At 42.8% G+C, this 18,271-nt stretch overlaps 1 protein-coding gene across 1 annotated transcript in view; it reads right to left on the bottom strand.

The window, feature by feature from the left end:
• Positions 1 to 17,854, bottom strand: part of STOX2 (storkhead box 2) — a gene marked incomplete at its 3' end in the record, with an annotated part of 68,406 nt that extends 50,552 nt beyond the window's left edge. The window contains exon 1 of the mRNA XM_081999023.1: positions 17,076 to 17,854. Within this exon, the coding sequence (XP_081855149.1) occupies positions 17,076 to 17,241 (166 nt within the window). The 5' untranslated portion in view covers positions 17,242 to 17,854. The remainder of the gene's footprint in view (positions 1 to 17,075) is intronic.
• Between the last annotated feature and the right edge of the window lie 417 nt (positions 17,855 to 18,271).

The following is an 18,271-nucleotide window of genomic DNA, read 5'->3' as shown; positions in this document are numbered from 1 at the left end:
AGCATCCCAGATCATTTTACACCTGAATTTATATTCCTGGCATGAAGTTTCTTTGCTACCTGCTATATAAAGTTAGGTCAATGAATACAAGATCATTTTACTACAGTTGTCAGCTAGTGACTTTTACACAACAAACATGCATTTGCCTCTAAATAGTTTTAAACTGTTACTTCAACATACCACTGTCATCTTGGAAGCCAAAACATCACGTCGCTCATGCAAAAAATTACCTTCTCTCTCCCAAACCCTAAGGCTTCAGCGAAAACAACAAAACAACTTACCCACAAATAACAAAATGAGCCATGCCAATGATCAGTGCACAACATTTGGTTTTGATCTTTAAATTAAGCTGGTTTTTAATAAAAATGTAGCAAGGGAAACTCAAAATGTATCTAATTTGCTATGACTTCTTGTTGTATCTTTACTAATAAGACGCTCTGATTTGCTTTAAGCTTGGCCTGAATGCACCATACAGATCCCAGTAAAACGTCCTGATTAGGAGTGAGGGAACTACCACTACTTTTGGGTGCAAGTAAATGTATCCAATATAGAGACAACACATACATACATGCCACTTAGTAATAAAAAAGATATAAATATTCTCTCTCCAATGACAGTATTTTCATAGTCACAATAAGTAACTTGAAGAGCAACTGCTTGTATCCCAGAATCCAATAGGTCTTGATACCTTGCTTACGTTGATTAGTCAGAGCTCTGTTTTAATTCCCCTGTAAAAGCAAACCTGGCCTTGCTTGTTGAAACATTCAAAGCCTCATACTTCAAGTTCTGCCTACATGATATAGCAGAAAGCAAAGTTGTGGGAAGGGACCTTTCCTGAAAGCAGGGTCACCATTTGGGGGCAGAAAGCCCAGAAAAGGTGAGGGTGAAACAAAGGCAGGAGGATCTCTGGGTAAAAGCAAGGAGCAAAAATGTCTCGCTGCTGCACAGAGGAGATCTCATCTGAGAGAACCAGAGGTAAAGCAGATGTGCTGGTAGCTCAGTCAGTGGCTTAATCTGGTTTTCTGAAATTCTCCTCATACTTGCTGACATTTTAAGAGGTCAAACTTCCTACAAACATCACAGGAAACTATCTGAAAGTTGCTGGAAAAGTGCACAGGAAGAGGCAAAAACTTTATTTTGGAAATAACTCAGAATAGAGCCATTCACTGTCAGGACACCAATGGTCCTGAGATGTTTGATGGTGTTTTAGAGGACATCTTAAGATATCAATAAAGGAAATAAATAAAAACAGTCTCTTTCTCTTGGCGACACAAGATTTACGCTCATATAATATAAATATTTCTATACAAAAGACTTCCAAAAATGGCAAAGTTGAGATGCAAATGCTAAAGAGAAGGTTTAAATGCAACTACAAACACCAGCTCTTTGCAATTAAGCTCATAAGACTTTGGCCTTTTCCTTCTGACTACATTATTTTTGTGTCTTCAAAATAAAAGTAGTCAGGCCAAAAAAAAGTACCCAAAATACTCACATAATACAATACTCACACATAAACCCCAGCTGCTTAGCACATTTCATTACCACACTGACTTCAAAAATATGGAGCAATTTAAACCTGCAAGCCATTTTGCTTTAGCTAGAGGTAAGTACCTGAGATAAGAGAGGTAAAATTGTTCAATATAATACCGTTGCATGTTTTATATAAACATTTGCTAACACTGCACTTTATATATTTTGTTTCAGAGTTGTGAAATGCTGCTGGACATTCCAACTTTATTTGTGGCCTGTTCCTTTCATATTTACACATTCAGGGTTCCTCTTGACACTGAATTAAAGAAACTATCTTACCCCAAAGTACCAATGGGGAAGTTATGCTTTGCAACAGACAGCATAGCCTGCAGGTTTCCAGCAGTCCCTCAGCTTATTCCTTTTCACTGCTGAAGAGGCAGGGGCGAAATGTTAAAGGAATTTGTTTGTGAAGAGCTCTGAAACTGGGATTAACAAGACAAGCCTTTTGCTTTTAATAAAATACTTCAGGTTTACCTAATGGCAGTTTTTTCTGTAATCTAACTATTAAGTAAAATAAATACTCTGAAGTTAGGGCCCCCATATATTTCTTGGAGACCTCCTTAAAGACTTTTTTTTTGTTTGGTTTCATCATGGAACATGCGGTGGGACATCATGTTCTCTCTTAGCCTCACACTATCAGTTCTTCCACATCTTAACTCTTGGACAGTATCAAGCAAATTTGACAGAGGGAGAGCAGTCTCAAAGGTCTTATGTCCCCACATGTTTTGGTGACCATCACAAGGTCTACCGACGAAAGACTGAAACCAAAGCTCAGCTGTACAAGACATCAGAGTACCCACAAGGAAGAGAAGCTCTGTGAAAGAAAGCGACAGGAAAACACAGCTTAAAAACTTCCTGGCTTTCTCCACTTTAACAGCTACTTGTGAATAACTACTGGGGGGAGCCCTGCAGCCTCCACTTGGAGAACTCCCTTTGAACACCTGAGTTTACCTTCTGCTTCACTGCTGCTTCATTTAAACATTAGCCTCTGGTTCAACTCCCTGCCCTCCAAACTACCAGTAAAATCAAGGGGAGGGACTGTCATACTGCAGCGACGGCAAGGTGCAGTTCGGGATGACAGGAGGGAAAGGTAAACTCTATAGTGTCACACCATAGCATGTTTCAACAAGTCATGACATCTTACCACAAAATCTGGCACCTTACCCTGATTTTAGAATTACCTGCAAGTAATGCTCAGCAATAACTGCTTTAGGCTCCAGTTCTTCCCTGTCCCTCACCTACATGCTTTTGACCTAAGTGCCCCAGGGTCTTCCCCTTCACCGCCACCTGAGCACGAAGAGCTCTAGGTCCACTTTAGCCCCTTGTGTAGGCAGGGGTTCACCAGCCTACATGCACATGCAAGACCAAACTGAGTCTACTGCTGTCACAGCAGTAACGCTGTTCATTTCAGTGACACTACTGCAAAGATACGGTGTTAATCAATGTGAGTGTGAATACGGCCCTTTAAATCAGACAATTAGGAATAAGCCAACACTACTAGCTAACAGAGGACTGAAGAGTGCTGATTTTCATCCTGCAAATGATCCTTGGTCTTCACTGACTGTCATCAAGTAAAGTCCAATTTTGTTGCCTGTTGTTCTGTCTACAAAAATCATGCTACTTTTGTCAGCAATGGCCTTGCTTTTGCTCTCAAGCTACAACAAACTAGTAACATCTCAGTTAAAAATCAATAGAATTGCACTGGTATACAAAAAAGAATCTGACCCCAAGGTCTATCAGGTCATTTTCGATAATCCTACAATTAGAGAAGCCAAATTAAACATTTAACATTTGACTTTTCCCGTTGCTTCTGGGTTAGCCAATACAGATTAAAAGCACATACTTTTTTCAAGAGTTCACAAAATAAAGGTTTTGGATGCTGTAACGTACATTTGATATGTTCTTATTGTGCATTAGAATTTAAAATGCTAATTTTTTTAATACGTAATAGTAACTTCAGACTCCAAAACCATCTACTTTGGACTTACTCTGATTAAGCACCCACTAGATGGTTAGATTAGATCACAGACTGGAGTGGACAACAATCAATCTCCTGTGAGACTCTCAGTGCTAGAATGGTGGTTAACAACACTTCTGCAGGTAAAACAAGAAGTGACATATTCATAGACTGCTGAGAGTGAATTCTTCATTTTTTTAAACTGAAGTCTATAGCTAAAATGTCATCATTTTCCTATAATTTTTACTGTTTTGCATCCTATGTTTTCTACCATTTGCATTGTTTTTCCAATGTTTATATTTTAGTCTTGCTAGGAAACACATCTGCAACATCAATTACAATTACAAACAGCATGCAGGTCGAGAGTAAATGCCTGTGGTTGTACATAAAGTATAAACAAAACACACTTGTGTTGCTATACAATACAGTCTCCCCAAATAGAATATATGCAATGGATGTTCTCTGATGGTATTTTAACAAGTAGAACACAAAAACTTCAGCAGAAGGGTGGAGATTAAAGACAGCAGTCTTAAAAAGAACGTAAGGTAAAATTATATAACCTATATAAATATATTATTGCCACTCAGCACGTGCAGTAAAGTTATTTTGCATGTACACAGCAAAAAGATGATTCCCATGAGTGTCGCTGAATGTGCATACAGCGTCCGTCCCGTGGGGGGGTTGGACCATGTGCGGCACATGCACCGAACATCACTGGAAGAACCACCATATGCACTTGTCTCCATCCACATTTACCCAACACACCTGAAATCTGCTTCAGAAAATATCTTTCTGTGATGCTGGGCTATGAATTAATGGGACCTGGGGACCTAAGTTTGATGGATGCTTTGGCAGCTCTCCAGAGAGATGATGGTGATCAGACAGGTATTCAGCTCTACACTCCACCACCGTTTTCAAAGGCAACCTATTTGCTGAGCACATGGATGGGAGCAGTTCAGGCCCAGATGTAAATCCATGTATGTGGATTTTAAAACTTGCACAGCGCAATTTACCAGCCTTCAGAGATGCTGAATGTGGAAACCATTGCTTTCACCAAGACATCCAACATGTCAGAAGATCAGGAAGCCATGCTGGAAAATTATGGCCTTTAGCTATTCGCTGAACAATTACCTCTCACCAAGGATTAATCTTGCGAGGCAGCCAAGGCCTTCAAAATAAGGAAAGGGAATACCTTGGAGACACGAAACGTTAGGATCCACTTCTGCAGTATTTTCTCAGGACAACTCTGTCTTCAAACAGCACTTCTGCCTGATTAATAAGCAGAAGACATGTAAACGAGTAACATCTTGGCACCAGATCCTGCTTGCAATGTGAATCAAGAGTTGACATTTTTGGAATGTCAAGAGTTGATATAACAAGAAACTCCTGCTTAATGCAAGCCTTTCATCTAGGCACGTGTCACCTTTGAGATGAGACAGTTCATGATGCCCAGGATTCAGATGGGAAAGAAAGGGAGGAACTAAAGAAATAAAAGTAACTCAAAGAAGCAATAAGTGGATTCACAGAAATAATTAACAAATGCCGCCTTCATGACTTCCCAGCCTATCTTACATAAACAGAGAACATGTGAGGGTGTGAATACTATTCATATCCCAGTTACAGGAATCTGGAATTTGTGTGTGTTGTATGCGGAGAGAGGGGATCGATGTTGCCTCCTGACCTAAAAGATGAGCCACCGCTGTTCCACCACCAAAAATACCAAGAGCCTCAAAACCTTCTTCACCATATCCGTATATTCATCATTAGTGAGAAATATTGCAAAACAGGACAGCATGAGACCTAATGCAAGTTTAGTACAGATAATGCAACCCAGGGCTGCCACAGGACAGCTCCTCGTACAGAAGGTGAGCAGTTGTCACACCCCTAATAATCCCACAGGTACCACAGAGTATACCTGCAAGACAAACCCATTGAGGATTACTAAACAAACTATATTGCCTGAAACAGCTGGAGGCAAGAAAGCATGCCAGGGAAGTCCCACACACACTTTCTCTCTTCCTCCTCTTCCCTCGACACCTGTTTGTGGTCACAGCTTGACACAGCAGAGGGGGCAGGATGGACCTGGGTCTTAACCGGCACGGACACCCCTGGGTTCTCACTTGCGGTAAAAAAAGGAAAATTTTCCATACTCCTTCCAGCTCTTGCTGGAAAACAGTCATCTAAAACTGTCATTGCATGGCAATGTATACCAGAGTGATTTTGAGACTATGTTTTTTTCCTTGCTGGTCTCCCATAATAAAATAGCCCTCCTAATGTGATCGCTGTGCATAACACATGTACATCCATTTAGGAGTATGCAAAACCCAGGCCAAATACTCTGATCTGAAAAGTTGGGTTTGAAGCTAATTTGCTACTAGAGATAAATGACAGATCCCAAGGGCAGCTGTGCCGCCAATTTTGCCACACCTAGTATTGACAGAGCTTGGTTTGACACCAAACCATGAGTAGAATCCAACAGTCAAGAACATTTTGTATGCTTTAGCATTGCTTGAAATACATTGTCCTATTCAACTGCCCCATTAACTAGTGAATGAATTACAACACAAGCAGGTAAAGCTTTTTTCCTCAACTTTTTTAACTTGCCTTTTTATTATTTAACTCTAAATGCAAGCTACAGTGAAACACTTAATTTTATTTTATCACATTTCTTGAAGATGTGAAAAAGGGATAACCATGAGAAGCTGAGTGCACTGTATTACTGCGTGCCTCCTGCTCTAATCAGCACTGGGATGAGAACTGAATGAGGTTGTCATCTGGTAGGCAGAAAAAAGTTGTATCAATTATTAGCCTTTGAAATGAGCTCAGAGACAGGCAAGTGAAGGAGCAATGGTCATGATTTAAATGCAGTGAGTTAAATGACTTAAACTGAAGTCTAAGGGTGAGCTGAGGAAGTGTACTTCTCATGGCCAGGATGCAAGAACACAAGCCTACTCTGGCAGAACAACTCTGCCCACAACTCCTCTTTTTGTTTGCTGTCATCACACCCGCCTTTGTTTCTGGTAAGCCTGCCCCAGTTTCTCTAGCTGTCCAATCTATGGCCCTTATTCAAAAGCAGACTTCAATTAAAAGGGAGCATTACTCAGCAGTTACAGCTATGCTCTCCTCAGCCTTTCCAATTCCCTGATGTAGGCAAAGAGTATGTGCAAGAGAGATGGGTACGTGCATTGTTCAGGGAAGCAGCACTGCTGGGAGTTAAGGTTTCCTACCTGAACAGTTAAACAAAAAATGTATGCACTTTTCCCACTAAAGGACAGAATCAGACCCTTGGGGACTTAGCGTGTATTCTCACATCTAACCATTATCACACACGCACAGAGCACATGTTTGCAACATATAAAATTTAATAAACTTACATAAACTGTGCTTTATTGTGCTACACAGGGCAATATGGCAGACCACGTATCTGATGAAAAATTACTGCACATGGCTCTAAAACAAACAATACCTTACACAGCTACTTCAACCTCTTGTGAAAAGAGGCAGTTACAAACATGGTTTTTAAAATGAGGTTTCCAAAAGATTCCTTAATTTTACACTCATTGTTACTGGAGAGTATTTCTGCCATTAAAATAATTATACAGACTGAATCTACGATTGACTCAAATGAAAACGCCTCATGATTTTAGAAAAAAAAATCTGCAAAATGTTTCCTTTAGAGATGGCCATATCTCTGCAAAGAAATTCTAAGACGTTGTTCAGAAACTGAGACTTCATTAGAGCTGGCTGGAAAAAAAATGCAGAAAACCATTTTTTGCTTCTGTGTTCTGTGAAAATATTCCAACCAGATCCATTCTTATGCAGACATCCCATGCAAATATTATTTCAAAATTTCACTCCCCAAATTCAATGCCTATGGAAGGACACTTGTCCCATACAGAAGCCCACATGATTTTCACTGAAACCTGGTCTCACAGCACTCCATACAATGATCCTATTGACCAAGTGTATACATGTATACCACTCCCCACAATTTCCCTAAGATTTTTCGTAATTTCCATCACAAACCAATATAACATGTACAACTGTAAACGTGTATCCAAAGAGCAAGAAAGTAACTACAACCATGCACAATGAAAGCAGAGACTAAAGACCTAGGAACACATTCCAAACCCCTAAATATTCCCCAAAGATGCATTTCCTTTGGTCATAATTTTGGACTGGACTAGTGCAAAGGGAGGGAGTCAGCGCCTGGACTAACAGCAGCGAGTCGTGCAGCTCCCACGATGTGATCCCATCCTCGTGTCAGGAAACCTGCCCTGAACTTAACACCAGAGGCTGAGGGACCACTTGGGCCTTGGGTGAATTTTCCATGGCCAGTGGTATCTGCCCTCCGTGTCCCAAAAGAGATGTCCTGCAGACATGCCCAATTTACACGCGGGGGTTGCAGCTGTTTCTAACTTAATGTTAAAGCCAATAAAAAACCTTTTCCTCTGAAGTTTTTGTTCCCTCTACTCACCCAGCCAGCCATGCAGCATTTACACCTAAAAGCACACAAATCTTAAGAAAACCTTGTAAAAAATATTTCCGTTTCACCCTGTTTAAAAAAATATTTAGTTTAAGGCTTATGTGTAGTAAAACAAGGTCACTGTATGATCCAAGAATGTAAATTCTCAGGAGAGCAGAATTTAGAACATCCTATGAAAATGAAGAATGGTACTCTGCTCTAAAATGCTGTGAAAATTTAAGAGGCAAAGTTAAGTACCACAACAAAATTTAGTACATCATCTTTACTGGCCTATAAAATAAACAGTCCAATTTATGGCATTTCAAACATTATGACATACGGTCAGAAGTTCATCTTCTGAAACTAGGTCACAGGTCATCAACAGGAAATTCATAGGAAATTATGGAGGAAATTAAAAGAACACAAATGGGTAAGAAAACTAGTTTATATAATCTAGGTTCTCCCAGCACAGCTTCCTGTGTTATGATGAACTCAGCTTTCATACTGAACTTTGCCTTTTCCAGGCCACATTAAGTACGCATTTCTGAATTGTCTATTATACTCTTCAGGCCTCAAAATGTTGAGGTCAAATTCACTACAAAGGCCCATTCATTTTTTTCTTTAAACAATACAGCTGGGAAAGAAAATAGTAGCTGGAAAAGGTGTTTTGAGATCACTGAACGCAGACTTCTACTTGCTATCAGCGCCTCAAGAACGGGTGTGTGACGTGCTCCGTGGACACGCATACCACACTGAGGACAGTAGCCAAACTCAAGAAGAGATTCTCATTATTGCTTCAGTTCCAGCATCCCAACCAAACTGCAGCTGCATTCTCCATCATGTTTGGGAAGATGATGATTAGTGTCCAGGAGTCTGTTCTACTCTATTGTTGGACATACTTTTCAGAATAAAACCCCTGGGTCAATAGGGCATAAGGAAGAGAGACCATTCATCTAGGCTACCTGGACAACTTTTCTAAAGAAAAACTGCTCAACAGAAGCAGTTGCTGCTTAATCGTTTCAGCTGAAAGCTAAAGCATGCAATATGCTGCCTAGCCACCACTACCTCTAATGATCACAGAGAAACAAAAGTTAGGAGTAACTTTACAAGACAGATACAAAATGAAAGACGTGCAAAACACCTCTGCTGTCCCTCTGCTTGCAGCTTTCAATAGATAAAAAGACCTAGTATAAATACAATCAACTTCTCATTCATTCTTTTTCACAATACCCATAATCCATGTGCAATACATAGGCCATTCCTACCCTCAAGAATCATAGGTCCACAGAAAAGTCCACAAATTAAAAGCAGTTCCTCAGATCAATTGTTCGTTCTTTCCTCTTTTGTCTTCTGCTTTCACACCCAATCAGATCCAATAAAACCTTTGCGATCTGTTTTTTCAACACCACAACCTGAGATTTCTAATAAATTGTGCATTTGTAGCTATCTCCTGCAGATAGCATTTCCCACTGAAGTAACAAGAACCACTCCTATACTTAAAAAATTATAGGAATCACACCATCTACAATTTGATGAAAAACAGAACTATCTTTAGGTTGTGGGGAACTGGTTGACAAGGTACAAGTGATAACAGTACTGAATAACAATCATTCCACATCATTTACTGCTGGTATTATAAACAGGCTTTCTTTTTCAGCTTGCAGGAAGGCGAGATGGAAAATTCTTACGAACATCATGGCGTCCAAAGGTTGATCTGAACGCAGGATTTCACTTGCAGAATGAGAAGTGCTCTGTTCACATTGAATACACCTATTTTTGGATGTTCATTCTTACCCACCATTAGCAATTCAGGGCCTGGGCTGAGATAGAACCTTTTCTGTGATTGGCAATATTACAGTACAAAATAAAGGACATGGTTCTCCTACTGAACAGATTACAATCCAAGTCTAGGAAACTGCAGAAAGAGTTAGTGCGCTCAGGAAAACAAAGATGACCACTGCCACAACTGGGAACACCTCCATTACCTCTCCTCACTTTCAAACCTGGTGACTTTAATGTCTCTTTGGAGGACGGAAAAGGGAAATCTGCTATCCTTTTTATAATGAATTCAGGCCTGTTGAAAATAAAGTTTTCTAGTTTTGGTTACCTTTTGCAGACTGTGTAAAAGCTGCCAGTAGTTTAGAGAGCACGCTGGGCTCTAGACTGCTCTACCCACTCCATCAGGCTACACGCCCAAATATGCTTCCTGTAAAGCCAGGTCTTCCTTTTTTCTTTTCCCCTCTCCTCCACAGTCTATTTGAGCAAGATAATTCCAGCACTTAGACGTCATCCAAGAGTGCAATACAAAACAGCATCAGTAAAGCAGCCAACTTGATAAATGTACTGAAAAAAACCAAGCCAGTAGCTATTAAAAACATTCACACCCCCCCTCATAGCTACAGGCAGTCACTTGGGAGAGTTTTGTAGCTTCAATATTCAAGCACTTTCCCTAGGACTACTCTGGTTGCCATTGGCCTTGGTACCAAAGATTATTGCAAGGACAAGGACCAGAAGCACACAGTTTCCTGAGACTTTTAGAGAAGCTTCTAATCCTCATTTCTGCTTTCTAATCTACCTAGCAAAAAAGACTTATAACTGAAAGTGTTCTGCTTAAGTTCAGACATTCGGGTCTCAGTTTCTGTTGTTACTACTCCTTTTCCTTTTTCTGGTGACAATTAAACCCAATAGTAAGGCAGAATTGCATGAAGTATTCTTTAGGTACTTCTTACAAAGGGCAACCCTTATTTCTAGGCTCAGCTTTACATCTACTCTACCAAAGCCACCTAATATCCAGTTTTGACAATTTAGTGGTAGCTTTATCAATTAAAATAATATAATGTATCATGCTTTTCAAGGGAAAAAAAACCCAAATGCCACAATTAATATTGTATTATGCAGCAATTCTTACACAAGTTCTAAAGTAGCTGACAATTTTTGATCACGGCTTTAATACTGTCTGGTCTCTTCTAACCAGGTAAAAGCATGCTGAGGAAGAGCCAAGAATAACTGTATTTGAACATTTTTTTCAACACTGCTTTATTTGAATCACAGCCCAGAGTTTAGGTGATAGGATGTTGATTCAGTTTTAATGCTGCTCACAGAGGTATTCTACAACCTGCTACTGCTTATGAAGCGGAGTTACTCTAAAGAAGCTGCCCAGAACACTGAAAAGAAGCCCCCAATTCCAACTTTTTAGTCTTCATACCTAATTGTACTTATACCTATTTAAACTGGGCATAGAACATTACAAAGATGGTAGTTTACTCTGCGATGAACTCTCCTGCATACAAATGAAGTCCTATTGCTGCTCACAACTGAGCAGGTCACTGGGCTAAACCAAGGTGATCTGCAAAATCCTCACATTTCATCCTCCTCCAACAAGTAATGCATTTTGCAAAGATGTGGCTGCTATTAAATTCCAAAACGGCACGATATTCAGCACGCTTCAGGTTTATCAAATGTTGCCAACAAAGAAAGAGCGTAACTTCTACACCTGTGAAAGACTGGGAGCTATTTGTGATGAATCAGTACTGTGTTTGTTCTGAACCCTTTGCTTGCTGTATCTTCAGTAGGCTATCATGATGTCTAGTGTGCATATAACAAACAACTTAAATCACAGGACTACTGGAAGACACACCTAGAAATGTACTCAGATTCAGACCGACACCTCTGCGTAAATGCCAGTGAGAGGACACCCTTTTGTGACCTGATCATGAAGCACCTCCGTGCACCCCAGGCTGGCCAAAGGTCCAAGCAAACCAGCATGAGAGAACACAGGGACTTGGAATGCAAGCAGCAACAGAGGCTGGGAAGGAAAAGCAACCTGAAACTAAGCCCTGCAGGGATGAGTGCTTTGAAATGAGATAGAAACCAAACAGGTCTAGGTAAGATAGGCACACACAGAGACTTCTGTTTTCTTTCTTATATTCATTCCTCTTTGATTTTACTTTGAAAAAAAAGCTGCTCTGCATCCCCTTGCTTATAGGTCGCAGCAGCCAAGAAGAACAACAGGCACTCAAATGCAGTTTGGTCAGCTGAATGCACCACAGGACACGGGATCCTGTCCATCGTTTGGTCTAAAAGTGAAGAGTCACGGATATGCAGAAAACGTCTTGGTATCTGGTGAGAAAGGACCAGGCATGCCGACAGTGGTGTACAGACAGGTATGGGCACAGCACCATATGCCAGTGCTGGAGTTAATACTTCACAAGCAACCACAGGAGTGAAAACCAGGGGTCTACAGAGGGAGAAGAAAGACTGTCTTTTACATTCTTTTAGGTGAGAAACCAGAGGGGAAACAAAATGAGCTAAAAATGATGCAAAAATGACTGGTTCATGAACTTGGACCAAGTTTGTGGTCTGAAGACAGAGCACACTTAGATCCTCTCCCCTGATCAGGATGCAGTGAAAGTTCCTATTTCTCTGTCAAGGTAAGTAGATGCCCCAGAGGCCAAAAGGGAATGTTAGGCACAGCGAGCCCAGGAGCAACTTCCCAAGCAATAAAGCAAGCACAGCCCCCGAAGTAACTGAACGGAGTGACCCGCCTGGGGTTCACCAGGTCAGCACAGGCTGAAGCAAAGGAGACTGAGCAGAAGCCAAGAGGCAAAGCTAGCCCTGCTAGCCATTGACACCTACACGCTCTCAGTTCTTCCTGTCCCATTAATGGGTCTGGTCTAAGACAACCTAAAACTCCTCAGAATTCAGGGAGGCAAAGGGATCAGATTACTGTTAAGCAGATGAATTGGAAGGTGTTTCTTAATACCACACTGAAAGAAAAAAAGGTGATGCAATACTGATTATTCCATTAAATATTTATTACAATACAGCTCCTTTCAAGCTAGAACATATTCCTTTAGATAACTGAATTAAGGGACAGGAAAACTGAATGAGCCTGAAGGCTTTGCGTGTATCTGTCATTTCTCAATTACATTAAACTGAGATCTTCAGATCATGCATGGTTATCTCCAAATACTAATTTTTATTAGAATTGGAGGTTCAAACTTAAGGAAAAAAAAAAAACACCCCACTCAGGACTCTCAGATTTGCTCAAATGACTCCCAAGATCCTTACTGTTCGAGGAGGCTGAAGAGGCAGTCCTAGACCTTCCATCAGAGACCCCTCAAACAGAGAATGAGGATACCTTTTCCTCCTCCAAATTTTAATTTGCACACAGATACCATCAGTTGGATAGCAGTGTTACATACTTCTCTCCTTTCCCTCCTGCTTCAACTTGGTAATCAAACTCCAGTAACAGCAGGGCAACACCAGGACTGAATTTCACCCTTCAACTTTGGAGCACTGAAACCTCTGCAAGGAAATTTTATAGCAAAGAGCAATAGAGTAATTGCAAACCTTTCAGAAGATAATCTTCAAATAAGCATGCTCTGAAATTAGTTTTTACTATTGTAGAAAGCTCCTCAGACATTCCTTCGTGCTGCCTATGCTAGACCATTACCCTACACCACCCCCACCTCAAACTGACACATTACCTCCAACACCAAGATCTTCAATTAAAATAGCTCAAGAAAGGCTGCAGAAAAAATTATTTCTTTCCAGAGCGCTAGCCAGTTCTGGTAACATTTAATGGCTGGGTCAACCACAGGGTGCAGTTCCTCTCTCTGCTAAAAAAAAAAATCCAGGATTTTCCTTTGTTATTTAGGAGGGAAAAAAGGGGAAAAAAAGCAAGACACTTCTAACATTTCAAAAGCTATACATATTATTTCATGTGACTTTTTGGAGCCCTCCTAAGTTTCAGTAAGCTTTATCCTGCTTGGCAGTTTCATGCGATTTCTTTATTTCCCCTTCAATTAAGCAGCAATCCATCAAAAACTTCAAGTATATTTCACCCTTTTCAGTAACGTGTATGAATTTTATTGGATTCAAACTTTTCAACATCTCTTTTCACGCAAGGTCAAAGCTCTACATTGTTGTAGTTTTCTTTTTCAGTGTTTTTTCTCCCAGACAGTCCTCCACTGGGAAATTAATATTCCGCATCAACAATGAACTCCTTGCATGGCCTTTGAACCTAGTGGTTGCTAGGAGGCCTAAAGAAACCCTGGAGTACAGCCAATTTAATAGCATGTATCAAGAGATTATTCAGCAGTAAAAATGTGTGATTTTCTAAATTCCCTGCTTTTTTCCCCTCCTTACTTCCATCTCTCTTCATCTGTCAAACAATCTTCAAATTTCGGCTGAATTGCATTTGCATCAATTTTCTACAGTTATGGGTAGTTTGTTCCCCAAGTATTGAAAATGTGACTTCCAGCCACCAATGTTGCTTCTAATTAAGCAAATACCAAACTGGTTCTTACTCAGTTTTACTGAAAAGGCCGCTTAAAATTGGGTAGGCTTCAGCACTCTAGCATGAGGTTTGCACTTCCATTATAAACAGGGTTCTGCTTAGGGACTCTTACTTTCCCACCACGGTATTGACTGCAACACCATTCCTCAGTATTTCTGTGTGCTGAAAGAAATATATGTTTATATGATTCTCCATGCCACATTCAGCCATGCTTGAATATTAATGTTTCAAGCTTTTTAGCACGTTGCTGAAGGCCGCTTGACTGTTTGCTTTTTCATATTTCCCTAAGCAGAGTAATTGAGGCAAAACCCCAAGGTTTCTTTCCCACCCTCCACCCCCACCCCAAACAATGCGGCATTTAATTAAAAGAGAACCACAACAATGTTAATGGTGATGAGGTTAAATGGCTGGATAAACAGAATGCAGCCCTCTGAAAAGCCCATGTGTTTCAGGACACTTTCTCCCCTACAACATTCCGGTTGACAATGAATGTATTTGTATTCCTGATCCCCACAACTTTTACGCCAGAAGACTTCCTATAGACTTCCTGAGAGGAAGAGAGTTTGCTTCAAACAGTGAGAAGTGTTTAATACAGTAGCCATTCCTCCCAAAACTAATATTTGGAAAGGCAGTGAACAAGGATCCTTTAAAAATAAATGAATGTGGAAACTATCTATCAAGAGCGAACAATTGCATTTCCAGCTAAAAGCTTACTAAGTTATTGTTTAAAAAACAAAACCAACCAAAGATTTGCTGATTTTAATTTTCAATGTACTCTCCCTCCAACAACTTCAGCAAATTATTCAAACTAAACATGACATTTGTCCTTCTTCAATTACTGCAGTTGAAATCAACGTGCTGTATATACATAAACACAATATTCTGGGAGTCTGAAGATTACTTTAAAACATTTACAACAGATTACAAATCTATGCCCCGCACCATGCAGTGACACCGGTATCTGCCAAAAAAATGCAGGGTGACACACCTGATTCTGCAGATCGCTGGTGTTTGAGCGCCTGGCTGGACTGTACCAATCTTGCCAACATAAAGCTCTTACAGAGCCAGACTGCTTCCCTGAAGAATTAAAAACAAGCAAAAAACCACACTGCTTGGCACAAAACGTTCGTGTGAGCTCCTTCTCATTTAAATATGGGCTTCCACACTGAAAGAAAGGCCTTAAAGTAATGACTTGAACAGAACTGACATGGCATATCTTACAGTGGGAACATCAGGATGTTCATGCTGAACAACAAAAATCTTCGCAGTACAGACAGATTTGGCTTTCCAACTGCTTTCAGGTCCTGCAGCAGCAACAAAACAAAACAACTCTCCACCACCACCACCACTCTCCTCTTCTTCAGCTGTTCAAGCATAAATTATCCTTGTCATTTCCTCTCAATATGTGGCTTCCCAGGAAAGGGAAAAATCGTATTTGCTATTGCCAAAATAGCACAATATTCTTACACAGGCAGATTTTTCAATAAAATGCATATGATTTCCCTTGTGCTCGGGTGTTAGAGAAAGAACAGTCACGAGATTTTTAAAACATGAGAAACCAATCCTGACTGAAGAGATGTTTATTAGGGCCAGAGATAGGAAAGTGAGCATATAACTGACAACCACAATCTTTGGCTCAACCTTTGCAGCAGAAATGGGGGGAGACAGGGCACAGGGCTGGAAACGTTTTTGGTAATGCATAATAAATACCTTCATTTTCTCCCTCTCCCTCTTCTTCTCCTTTAAAGGAAGCTGCCTACTCAACCTACATTGAGCCTCAGAGGGTAAATGTGACTTCATGAAAAACTAGAATTTGCCATCACAGTAATGAAACCTTATGTCTAATCACCACAATAAGCACGCAGCAGAACAACAAAGGAGGTTTCCAGGATTTTCTGCCCCCAGCCCCCTCCCCACCAGCATTTTGCCAAGTCTTCTTTTGGGTGTTCATGAAATGTCTGAATTCCAAGGCCATTAAGATGCATTTCAGAATGTAGCAGCTCTTCCGTTACCAGCACCAAGGCTTTCCAAAATTGCACTAGCACTCCGTTGGAGGCCAAGCCTCTCCCCGATGCTCGCCTTTCCCTGCGCTGTTTTTTGTTTTGTTTGTGCTCTCTCTTTCCCATGCACAAACATGTTGGTGCAGTGTCCATTATTTCCCTACAGACTCCCTTGAAAGCGATCAGCAGACAAATATACATGCACGTGTGTGCTCCCCCACATACACAGGTCTGGTCTCCTTCTACACCTCAAATAACAAATGCAAACGTGTTTACAGTCATTTTCACCAAAGCGTGCTTTGCCATTGCAGAAACATGCAGCTGAAACCCGGAGAGCCTGTAACAAGCCGAGAGCATTTGCAATCACAGGTGATCTTTTTCCTTTCCAAAATGGAAAAAGATGAAAGCCCGATGAGTTAACCAGAGTTAACTGCATTAAAAGGGGAACATGTGGGGCAGCAGTAAATATCCAGCACATGCTTTTACGCACAAAAGGAGCAAAGGGCTCCATGCTTTGCGCACCCAGTCATTTTTATCTGCCCTTCCACGACAGAGAGACATGACCGTTCCTCTCGTGCACTTATTTCACTCGACTAATAGATTTTAAACACCATATTGCGGAGGGCCCTGCTGCAAATCTTGCAGAGGTACAAAATGGTGGATGTATGCTTTTTTTTTTTTTTTGCATTATTCATAACAACTTGTGCTCCCAGTCGCAGGCTCCCCTCTGTGCCCACCGAGACAGCCTTCCCAGAGCCACAGGCACATCCCGCGCCAGCCTCACAATAAAGCCCTCTCGCACCCACAAATTATCTTACCAACCTGATGTCATGTAGCCCCGTGACGCCTGGGAAATAAAAGCCGGTGGGAAGTGTTTGTGCAGCCGGTAGTCCTTCTCGCTGCGGGACCTCATGCGGTCGGAGGCCCGGTCGGAGAAGTCGGAGCTAGGCCAGGCCCGCCGCAAGGTCGTACTCCGCGTTTTCTTCATCCTGAGGATGCCCGAGCCTAATCCTCCCGCCGCTGCATGGGTCAGGCCTCGGGGCGAGCGCTGCCCGGCATCAGCCGAGCGCCGGCACCGCCGGGGCGCAGCCTGCCCGCATCGCCCCGCTCCCTCTCCTAGGGCGCCGGTCCCTTCCTTTTTTTTTTCTTTTCCCCTTCGAATGATCCAATTTTACACACGTCCCACAATGCATTACACTTCATTTGCAATCGGTCCGGCTTACGGCTCCCAGATTCGCGTGGAGGAAAGGCACGTTATGGGGCTTCTCGGGCAAAAAAAAGGGGGGCTGGGGTGGAGAAAAGATGCGCAGCGTGGGAGCCCAGGGGTCCCGAACAATGGCCCGATGCAGTCCGGCCGTGCTTAGCCAACTGTGAGCCGCCACTCAAAAGGCCCAAACAAACGAAGAAAACCCCGCGGCCGCCAGCTGGGACCCCGACCGCGGCGCGCCCGGCGCTGGGGAGGCGGCGGCAGCTCCCGGCGCGGCGGGAGGAGCTGCGGTAGGAGGAGTAGGAAGAGGAGGAGGAGGAGGAGGAGGGAGGAGGAGGAGGAAGAAGAAGAAGAGCCCACAGGCGCCTCTCCCGGCCGCGACACCGGCGGAAGCCGCCGCTATCCCCCTCAGACCCGCGGCGCCCGGGCGGCCGGCAGCCGTCCGCGGCCCCCAGCAACGTCGCTCCTCGCCATGGCCGACCCCGGCCCCCGCCTGCCTGTCCCCGGGGCTCGACCACCGCCGGCTCCGCGCTAGGGGCGGCCGGCGCGAGGGGCGAGGCCGCCGGCCGCCCCGCCCGCCCTCGCGGCCCGCCCGCTGCCCGCTCTCCGCCCCGCCGCCCCGCGAGCAGCTGCTGCCGGAGCGCCGGGCGCCGCGCCGCCGCCCGGGCTCATGCTAGTCCCGGCACGGCCTGCGGGTCCCGCCGGGCTCCGCGCTTCCCCGTGCAGCGCCGGCCGGGTCGGGCCGGCTCGCAAGCACCCGCGTGCAAAGCCCCGTGCGCTGCGGGGGCGGCGCGGCCCGCTCCCGCTCCGT

This window comes from Phaethon aethereus, assembly GCF_964289735.1.
Source record: "Phaethon aethereus genome assembly, chromosome: 4".
NCBI classification, from domain to species: Eukaryota; Metazoa; Chordata; class Aves; order Phaethontiformes; family Phaethontidae; genus Phaethon; species Phaethon aethereus.
This window is presented reverse-complemented; position numbering and strand designations above follow the sequence as displayed.